Genomic DNA, 12213 nt, shown 5'->3' with positions numbered 1-12213 from the left:
CTTTAATTTAATATTAATAAACCTTTTTGATAGAAGGGCCATACATAGCACTCCTACTACAGCATAAAAACCCTCCATGTTGGTTCTACATATATGAGAATTGTAAGTTGTGCACTGTTTCTGTATACTGCCAAAAAAGTATAAATATATTATTTTTGTTTAGAAAAGGATGAATTTTTGGTGTACGTAGGCTGCATTACTTTAAGTATGATGTATATTAGTATATTTAATGAAAGAATTTGTAGATTAGAAAAAGCTATTGTACATTTTAAATGTTGGTTATTTGAATTGTTTAAATTCCTCATGATTGTTTGAATTATGAAGTTGCTATATTTGTTAGTAGCAATTATACATGACCAATAGATACACAAAACATTTTCCAAAAAATCAACCAATCTTTTAATATTTACTTATAAAAATTAGGAACCCTTACAAATTTACAGCAAGTCTTTGAAAATTTCCCACTATTTAATTTTGATGGAAAAATGGAATACAGTATTACAAAAAAAGCTGTTTAGGTACAACTTTTCCATTTATTAGAAAGTCTAATTTCTGTCAAATCTTAAAACAAATTACAAAAGACAACAAATTACTAAATAAAATTGGTATTATAATTATTTTTAAATATAGAACATACTAAAGCTTTATTTTATAAGAATACAAGGTAAGTAAAAAAAAATAAATAAAAGATAAACATATAATTTTGATAATAATTTTTGGCAAAAAGAATCAGTCAGTTGGTTTTTAAATTATATTTAAAAAAAAAATTCAATTTTATAACCTTTAATTTGTGGGTATGGCCAGGCCAGAAATTGATGGTAATATTAAACAGGATTAAATACCTGTTCCTTACTGCAATTCCTTACAGCAATAGGGATTGGAAGAATGAGAATCAAGTTTCTTAAATTACAACTTATCTAAGCAGAAATTAACATAAATACACTCTTTTCCTTTGATGAAAACTTAATAAATTTTGTCCATAGACAGCAAAGAATTTCAAGAAAAAACTTTTGATGAACTGATATTTTTTGTAAACCATAATGTTTTAGAATGTTGTGTGTGTGTGTCTATCGTTCTTGTAGAATTAGGTGTGATATCTTCTCATTAAATGGTAAGATTCAATTCCCAACAAAGTCTATGGCCATTATTTATATCATAATTTTTAAATAATAACCCATTCACCTTCAAATTCATGGTACTTGTTTTTCCAAAGGGCTTTTGAACTAATAAATAAGACTAAAAAATGCGATTAAACAAACATATAAAAATAAAGATGCATTTGGTAAACAATTATTATTAAATCTTCCCTTCAAATTTGACTGGGTTGCTTAATTCCAACATGTTTACTATACCAAATTTTTGTTGGAAGATAAAGTTCCAATACAACAAAAGTGAATCATTAATAAGGTTTAATAATTTTAAATTGTTTTTATGTTTTGTCATGAAGTTCTATGTATAAGGTGCATGATTTACACAAACCTAAATGTTGAAAAAAGATTAATAAATAACATTACTGCAGGAGAAAAAAAATTATGAAAAAAGAAATAATAATTGAATAAATAACAAGAAACATTTCTTTTTATTGTAGAGAAAAAATCTGATGTTTTACTTTAGAACTGAGTAAACCAAAAAAATCTTGTTACAATGCAATATTGATTTTTTACTACTTATGACAAAATTAAACCTCCATAAACATTAAGTTTATTTAAAAAATATATTTTATTTCTGCAATTATATTTACATCATGCTAATTTCTTTTTTTTAAATTAGTTTCATCAATTTTTTTTGTCCCCCAAATCATGCAAAAATTAATTAATTATAAATAATAAATAAGCTGTATTAGGAAAAAAGTTACATTTTTCAGGTTTTTAAATTCTATTTTGAATAAAGAAAAATAATTATTATTAGAATACACTTATATATATAGCATGAAAAAAAAAATCATGCAAACCTCAAACATACAACATTTTCAGGCATGAATACAAAATCTTAATAATAATAATGTAGAATAATAATAATTACAGTGACATCAATGGATAAATTTCAGATTAAATGAAAAAAAATAAAATGAATTCACAAACAGTGATAAGGCATCTTAGTTATATACATATATTATTTATATGTCATTTAACGTTGGAAAAATTATTTTCATAAAACTGAGTAACAGTTAAGTTTTATATTAAGTAATACAATATATAATACACCTTTATTTATAATATATAAATATATATATCAGCAAACAGGATTATATATATATATATATATATATATTTATATACGATACAATAATACATAATGTATTAAGGAAAATACAGCAATAAGTACCCCTTTAAAATCAGACGTGCCATAATTAAACCATTTTTTTAAAAATAAGTTTAAAAAAATTATTAACTCTTAAAACTATATCTTGTCAACTTATTAAAGTAAATATTTGGAAGATTTCTATTCTTAAAAAAAACACAAACAAAATTATTCCATGTATTAAAAAATGAACTTATATTAGTAATACATAGTAATAATATCTAGAAGCAGCCTACCTCAACTTCTTTCCAGTATTTGCTAATAAGTTATAGGATTAGTTTAAGATCATAGTTTAGTTAGACCTGAATAACGATTATAAATTCTGTTAAAACATGGTAAAATTTTTGATGAGGTATTATTTTTTTCTTATAAATGGATTGATTATTTTTGCCATCCATACTATGAAACAATAATAATTTTATATAAACAAATAATAAGAGAAGTGATTAATGTTAGACTAAATACTAGTACATTACACTACACTAGAACAGTACTACACTAATACTTTTTAATATCTTTTTTCAAAATTAATATCTTTTGTTTTCTTTTAAAGAATAGGTATAAAAATGTATTATTCATTCAACTATTAATATAAATTAATTATTATTGAATCCAGTTTTCAATGAACTTAATAAACTCTGGAGCTATCTGAAAACTAAGGTCTGGTATACACCATGCTATTGTAGCATCAGAGCTGTAAATGACCCACTGCTAGTTTAAAATTTAAGAAATCAATAAAAATTTGTATTGCAAATGAAGTCCACCACCCTGACATAATTTTCAAAATTAAGCAAAAATAAATTACATTCCATGCAGTTTTAAATTATAAAATTATATTTTATCATAATTTTTTATTAATCTTTAAAATCTGAGAGGTTTTGTGTCATAACCTATAAAAAAAAACCCCAAAAAAACAGTGAAATTTCAGCAGTATGTATAAAAAAATAAATCTTACTGAATAAATGTAAACAATAAATGATCATATTGGAAGAATTATATTTAACCTAAAATCAATAATTGGTGTATATGAATTGTAATCACAGTTCACTGACGACAGGACTGATACTACAGTCCACTGCCATCTCTCAGTGAATCCAACATGACTTGCTACATGTAAATGATAACTGACAATTTTGTCAGTCTTAAATTTACAGTAAAAAAATGAAATTAAAATATTATTTTTGTCTTATAAGATTCAATGGAATGTATTTATAGAACAGTTAAAACAGAAAAAAAATTTGGTAGGATTTGTGTCACTTTTTTCATCTTAACATTTCTACATGCGATTTTTATGATTGATATAACTAAAAATGTACTGTTTACAACATATTTTCTTAGTTTGAACAATCTTAAAATTAAAAATGAAAACTGATGTTCAAATAGTAATACAGTTCATGTATTGTATTATATGCATTTCAATAATACTGACAGAAAAAAAATAAATGCAGAAAAAAAAATCTTTTACTATTAAGAAAATTATAAAAAAGAGAAACATTATTTTGTTGTAGATCTAATAATTAATATTATTCAGTTAAAAATAAAATCAAAATATTTAAAAAATTTGTAGCATAGTAAATTTATTTTATTTTTTTCTATTTAGAAAGTTATATATTTAAATTGAGTTGGGCCAATTTTAAAATAAATCACACTGTATGTAAATAATGAATTTTTAGAAGATTCATTTTTTGGGCTATCTGTAAAATTCTTTTGTTAACGTTTTGGTAGTTAAAGTACCTACATTGTTAAAATTCTCCATACAAATAGCTTTTATTATAAGTAGATTAATTTTGTAAATGTTCTGCAAAACTGCATGAATTTAACTACAGAGACAACTTGTAATAAATAAAAATCAGATCTTCAAAATTGTTAAATTAAATAAAAATTTATGTATATATAAATTTAAAGAACTTGAGCAACCTAAGTACAGAACAATAAATAAGGTAGGATGACAAATTATCTTATTTTATCATATATAAAAAAACGTTTTCACGAATTTCTTGCGTGCTAAGTAGTAATCCAGTTTTTAAAATTGTTCACGTCAAATTACATATTACACGTAAACATTATCAAGAATAATAAATTTTTTTTTCTCTTTTTTATAAAGTACAATAAAAACTTTTTTAATTTTTTTTTTAAATATAAATTATAAAAATCAATAATTAATGGTAAAAATTGAAATTGAAATTAAATATTTTTTTAAGATTTAAAATCAAAGATTAAAAATTACATATATAGAAATATGATGTCAATTGATAAAAATATTAAAATTAAAAATTAATTAAATAATAAATAAATAGGTTAAATAGAATAAATATACGTGTTGTCTGGCTAGCCAATGTTACATTATTGTACAGATTTGAAACAGATTGAATTATACATTAACAATGTCTGAAAAAGTGTTGCCATATATATATATATATATGTAAATTTTTTTAAAGAATATGTACATTTTGTAATTCTAGTGAAGTATCTTTGCTAAATGAGAAACAGAACTTGAGAAGTTGGAACATTTCTTTTTTTAAGTAGTAAAAGGGATAAGTCTATCTTCCTTAGGAAAGAGAAATAATAATAATAATAATAAACTAATAAGAGAAATCTTCCTTAAATTTAGAAAGTTGACATTTTATATAATAATATAAAAACAGATTAAATTAAATTAAAACCTAATAAATAAATTTAAAACACAATTTGCATTCATGGTAACAGCAAACAAACAGACTTACATGTACACGCATACATACATTCATAAATTTACCTTCATTTATATTACAATATTTTTTTTTTGGCTAAGTAATCAACTAAATGATTTTTAAATTTTGTTTCTGTTTAACCAAAGGTCCGTGGTTAATAAACTGCTTTTGTGAGCACCAATAAAAATGTGTTTACAGCATATTATTATAATATAATTATATAATAATAGTAATAATAATAATCATAATAATAATAATATATATTATATGAGTAATGTCATTTTATTTTAATTTTAATTTTTTTTTTCTTTTATCACAGAAAATGAAAAACAAAACAACACAATCATCACTGTGTAAAGCACTTAAGGGGAATTAGAAATTTATGAAATATATCATACTTATATATACATATATATATATAAATATATATGTATATATACATATACGTTATGTTATATATATGTACAGTATATATACATACATAATAAACGATCGATGCAAACAAACATCTTTTAATATATTTATTTTTTATTTTTTGGCAGTAGTCACACACGACTATCAGCAGTGTCATTTATCAGCTAGCAGCAACTCCATTCCACAAGTCACCCGTTTATATAATGTATTGCCTCACTTGTGTTTGTCTGTCTGGTAATTAAATTTTTATTAATTTATTTATTATATAAATATTATCTATAAATAGAAAAAAATTAATAATTTTTTGGTTAATTATTTATATCTAACATGACAAAATTACTTTATATATGTTCAACAGTTTATTAAGAAAAAAAAACAAAAAAATATATATCTGAATAGAAACTATAAGTAATTTTACATTTTTTTAATAAAATAATTTAATTAATTGTTTTACTTCCAAAAGCAGTAAACTTAGTTCACAATGTATATATTAACATGCTCATGAATAGTTTTCAGGGTAAGTTATATTTTAATAACCAAAGTATACAATGTACTTAAAAATATTATCATTAAAAAAAAACTAAAGAAAAAATTAACCTGTAAAGAAAAGTCTTTCATACTGTTTAGTTAAGTTTCTAATTAAATATTTTTTGTTTGTGGCTTAGCTTATTATGTAAATGTTAAGCTTCTTGTAAATATTAATACAATAGCTCGTATTAAACATCTGCCGAGAAATTAGTCACTGAATTTTAATTCTAACAGGTAGATTAACCAATAGTAATACTCAGATGGGAGTATGAGGAGCAAACATAAAAACACCACCATTACAAAATGCTATTCGCTTCTGTTGTCTCCTAAACTATTTATTCAATGACATCAGATATACATTAAAAATAACGTCTCAATCAGGATGCTTTTGTATAGACTCACACTAAGATGCCTTGCAAATTTGGAATTGTCAATGAACAGTTCAGTTTCACATCGCTATTATATACAACACAATGTCTATAAACATTAATCTTGACTTCAAGAAAGAAAGAAAGAGAAAAAGACCAAAACATAGGGAATGTAATTAAAAATATATTATTACGATAAAAACATTTAAAAATATATTTATCATAATTGGAATTATTTAGAAATTCAAGCTAAGAAAAACAATTGAGACATTTACACATTGTTGACAGGCATAATTTTGTTCTAATAGTAAGCAATCCAAATATTTCACCACATTTTACACAATTCGGTTTAAAATAGTTGTATCAGACAGTTATAAAGGAGTAGCATAATAAGGGAGATATATTAAATTTGATTGGAGAAAAATATGATCTTTCTATAATGAAATAAAGTAGGATGCACAAATTGAACTTTTACCTAGTCCATTTTTAAGTTCTAGGTGAATTTGTTTGTGAATTTAAAATTGTTCTAACACTCGTATATTGAATTTTTATTTTTTGTGTTGTTTGTAAGATTCTGTGAATATATGGTTTGGTGTACTGCATAGTTTGTAAGTTATGATGTGCAGCTGCCTTTGCGTATTCTATGAAAAATGTAGAGAATGAGGTTGTATTTTTGAGGAAAGAAATTTGTTAAATTTATTGTTAGTTTTGAATGCTATTTAACAGTTTACGGATGGATGAGGCAATTGTAATTTTTGATTATGTTATTTAGCATTTTTGGTTACTGCATTTTATTCTTGAGCAAGGCAGCAAACTATCCTTATCAAAGGCAATTGTGGGCTGATTGTTCCTTGTCTTTCCCCACCCTTTTCTTACTTTTTATTCCTTCTTCCAGGGATAATTCCATGGAAAGAGGATTAGCTGCTGTCATTGTTCCAACAATGAGAATACACTTGGGCTCTTCTAATAGCTGACAGGGTAGCTGCTTCTTTATTGGGGCTCAGTGGTATGGCAACCATCTTTTTTCTGCCTATCAAACTGTCTAAGAACTCTCATTTCTTACATAACAAACACAAAACTAACAGCTGAGGTGCCAACTGAGTAATGCTAGGCATCCTATTCCACATAAAATCTTATATAGATTGATACAGTTATGGCAATTTCATTAGATGATGCATTATTATTTTAATGCATTATGTTTGTCTACAAAGTTATCCTGTCATAGAATATAGTAAAGAGGTTGAAGGAAGTGAATTTGTACTATAAGGAATAATTTTAATTTATATAAAAAGATCATAGATAAATGCAGTTCATTTAAAATTGTAATATTTTTGAATATATTTTTATAAAATAAATGAGACTAAAGGAAAATAATCATCTATTCCTTCCTATTTTCGCATACCTTCATACTTTATTACTTATTCTGCTTGTTACCATAGATGAAATTTTAGATTTAGAGTACGTAAATGAGTTGGCAAATGTACAGTATCTTATAATAAATTAACTCTAAAATCTATCCATGAGTTTGTTATATATTTTCATTTAATAATAGTCCACATCACTTAAAATGTATATCATATAAATACAATAAAAATAATTGAAAAAATATATATATGGTATTTTACTAATGATGGAATTAGGAGACTGAAGTCAAAAAGAGATAACACTAATTTAATAGGTTATGTTATATTGAGGAAGTATTTTTTAAAAGATTATATGTAAGGTTAGGATTAATCTCTAAATATTACATGCTATTAGGTTATTAGAGTATATAAAGATTAGAAAAAGAAACATTAACAAAATAAAACATTTGCTTATAGATATTGAATTTTAAATACAAATGTTTTTAGAGTATGAATATTAAAGTAGAAAAAAATAACTTCTTGCTATATTTCCATATGTATATTAGTAAAGAAAATTTATAAGAAAATGTATTCTGAATAGATTTATATTGTTTTCTTACTGACTTGTTTTGTTTAATCACTAATCTCTATACATAAATAAATAAAACACAAAAATAAAGTAACATTTTAATTAAGACATTGATTTAATTTCTTTTTTAAACAAATGTAATAAGTAATTATGTATTTAAAAAATATTATAAGCAAGGGTAAAGCTCTAAATATTATATGCTATTGATTATTCCTACAGTATATCAATACTTAAACAGAAATCTAAATGAAGTATAACATTTGTTAATAAACATTTTAACTTTGAATATAAACATTTTATGCAAAGTAAATAAATAGCGGGAAAGTGTATGACAAAAAAAAAATCAGTTACCTGGTAAAAACATTAATATAAGTGTAAAAACTGGATTATTTAATTGTAAGAAAAAACAATAATAAATTATAATGAACTGAATGTATATTTTTAATACTCTGCTAATAAATTTATACTCTTCCTGTATAAACAGTGATGTGGATAACAATTTCAGATAATAAATAAATAATAATAATAATAAAAAACAATAATATTACATAATTTGCCAATTTGGTCCATGAAAACTGTAACATATACTGAGAAACTCAGAATGAGGCACAAATAAATTCTATCTATTTTTTTTATGATTATTTTTTTAATAAAAAGAATGTATATAATTATTTTTGTTTTGAATACATTATTACATTATTTACTGTACATAATAAAGAGAGCAATCTGATACTATTCTAAGTCTGAGGCTTCTATATAAAAAGTTTATATTTACATAATGCGAGAAAAATATTGCAAGTTGTTTTATTTACACATACAAGTGAGGCAACATCATTTATATAAAATATAATACATATACGTACGGATGTGTAATATATATATTATAGAGTGTAGTGTCCCCATCAGCTGCTGCTACCTGTCAGCAAAGGCTAGCACCAATCATCCTCATCCGAGTCACTATGCCGGTCGCGGTTGCGATCACGCACCTGGCCGGGGGGTTTATAGCCGTTTGGCACGGGCGAAGGAAGTAGTCGGCCTCCGCGTCCGATGGCGACAGCTTGTTCAAAACTAAGAGGAACCGAATAATGCGGGGGACAATGTGTAGGTGAAGGGTTCAATTTGGGGAAGTTGATGGAAGCGGGTCGTAATTGTAATGTCGATGGTTTACTCGGCGTAGGTGGTAGGCGACGACCCTGACTTCGACGTCCAACTAACACTGGATAACTGTGTTGATGACTTCTTTGGGCCCGTGGAGATGGAGATCTTGATCTCTGCTCTAAACTGGTCGTTCCGTAAGGCCCTCTTGTATGATGACTTCTTCCTGGACTCGGCGATCGAGCAGGACTTGTTGAAGCAGACCAAGACCCTATATAACAAAAACAAACAGATGATTATAAAATAATTATATACAATAAGAAATAACATTTTTTTTATAAAATATAATAATAACAATAAATACGTATAGTATAATATTTTATATTTCACAAAGCCCTACTAGAATCAACTAAATATGGATGTTAAAGAATTCTAAAAATCAAAACTATTTCATTTCCCAGGATTTAAAAAATTGCTTTTCTATAATTCATGTGGTTCCTCAATGAAAGATGAGAATTGGTTGTATTCAAAATTTGAACTACCTTGAACTACAAATTACACAATTTCAAAGAACATTGTACTTAGGTTAATTGCCAAAATTTTTTAAATTTCAATAGTTTTTAAGTTAGTGGTTGCTTATAAGTCATGACATAATTAAGTCAGAAGAAAAAAATTTATATGTAACGGTAAATTATATTTTCTCTTACAAAACTTCTGAGACTGTAGTATGCGTAGAAACAAGATGTAAGTATTGGCTTTTGGGATTCTTTTATTCATTTATGGTAATTCTGTGTTTAACTAGTAAAGAGAAATATTTAAAAATTGTTAAAAAAAGCTAAAAGCTAGATGTGCATTTCAGTTGTTATATGGTAATCATCAATAAGCACAGAGGAATAAATAAAATAATTATTATAAAATGTTAATTAATAAATATAAGAATAAAACAAATAAATGAAAATTAATACACTAAAATAAATAAATGCAAAAAACAAAGTTTACAAAACTATTATTTCTATCTGTATTTATAAAAATAAAATAATAAAAAATCTATTCAATAAAAAAACAACACCATCTTACTTTGGAAATTCAAAGTTGGAAGGAAAAGATTAATTACAATACATGTATATAAATATTTTTTTTTAGTAAAAATTGCTTTTATAATTTTTTTAACACAGGGAGAAATAACTTTTTTGAGGTGTTTCATAAATATTATTTTTTTGTTTCAATTATTTAGTTTTTATCCTTTGGTATTTACTGATATTTACTAATTATTTACTAATTAACGATTGAAATGTATATTTGGTTTTAGGTTTCGTATTTTCTGTTAACATTTGAGGATTTATCTTTATAATTTTTCCAGTAACACTCTGACAAAATTTCTTTCTTTAAATCTAATGTTAAATTCTAAATTTGCAATAAAAATACAATAATGCAGTTAAAAATTCAGCAATTACAAAAGTTTAAATATAACCATATTTTTTTTTAGTTTTCTAAAGTTTTAATTTTTGAGATATAATCGACTCTACTCTTCATGAGCCCATGCTGTTAGAATATCTCTAATGAACTATGGCTATAAGAGATGCTTCTCTTCATAGCAGCTTATGATGAAAATATTGGCTCTAAGTTTCCTTCAACCTGCTTCCATCTCACAATCCAATGGGCTAATGACCTCTATGTATTTAGGAATTAACCCAAAATTAAACAAAATCTGATCTCTTAGTTAAATAAAAAACTCTGATCTTAAAAAATTCTACATTTTACAAATCTTTATTTTTTGTTGGTTTCTCAATTAACTTTATTATTTATTAAATATTATTTTGTTGATACTGCACCAACTGGGATAAAAACCCTGATATAAAATAAATTCATTATATTAATTTATAAAACTGTACAACACAGATTTAAACGACCGATGCTTACTTTTAATTATTAAAACTAGTTCAAACAAATAATGAAAACCTAAAAAGGATTCTATAGGGAAAGATCTAATACATTTTTGTAGAATATTAAAGATAAATAGGCTTAAAATTCTCAAGTAAACAAAAACCTAATTTTTATTATATTATACTAAATGAGTTTTTACATATATACATAGAAGACTCTTCTTAATCAGTTTAATGGTTACTGTTTTATTTTATTGTGCACAATTAAAAAAAATAAATAAATAAATAAATAAAATTATTAATAGTTTTAAAAATAAATTAAATACATTAATATTGTTTATAATGAGTACTTTATTATTATGAAGAGAAAATATTGTTTGCCATTTTTGTTAACCACTACTATTTAATATTTGATATTTAAAACATCTATGGAAATCAGAATTTATATAGATATTCTTTATTACATTTTAATTCCATACTACTTTTATTTTATAATACTGCAAATTATCTAACAATATGGAAGAATCAGATAGGAAAAAAAATATATTTGCAAGTAATCGATTACACTGATAAAGCATAATTATTGTTTCCTAACATGCGATACATGATTTTAATCTGTTTTTTTGATACTGAAAACGAATATGAACTCAGAAGTTTTCTATCATCCACCATTTTTGAAAAATTTTTAAATTTCATTTAAGGATTAATACTGCAGAGTGGCTGGCCTCCACGGGCAAGTCTATGCAGCTCAAAACATATAGCTGAAAATACAGCTGTGTTGTTTATATTAAGCACTGAATTTAGGAATGAACTAATTTTGTTATCTTATTGGTGTCTTAAGTTTGCTAATAGTGTAGTGTCATAATGACTCGATATTGTGTAAATGATGTGGATGCCTTTTGTTATGTATGAGGTGAGTTTACTGTAAAATCAAGTAGAAATAACACCTTTAATTAAAAAAGAATCCCCATATCATTTATACTTTCAGTGTAAAATTGGTGA

At 24.5% G+C, this 12213-nt stretch overlaps 1 protein-coding gene across 1 annotated transcript in view; it reads right to left on the bottom strand.

Annotated features, from left to right (window-relative positions):
- Positions 1–9162: 9162 nt before the first annotated feature.
- The window catches only part of LOC142327268 (voltage-dependent calcium channel type A subunit alpha-1-like), a 902521-nt gene continuing 899470 nt past the window's right edge, over positions 9163–12213 (bottom strand). The window contains exon 43 of the mRNA XM_075370151.1: positions 9163–9599. Coding sequence (XP_075226266.1) covers positions 9163–9599 — 437 coding nt within the window. The remainder of the gene's footprint in view (positions 9600–12213) is intronic.

This window comes from Lycorma delicatula, chromosome 7 (assembly GCF_047948215.1).
Source record: "Lycorma delicatula isolate Av1 chromosome 7, ASM4794821v1, whole genome shotgun sequence".
Lineage (NCBI taxonomy): Eukaryota > Metazoa > Arthropoda > Insecta > Hemiptera > Fulgoridae > Lycorma > Lycorma delicatula.
This window is presented reverse-complemented; position numbering and strand designations above follow the sequence as displayed.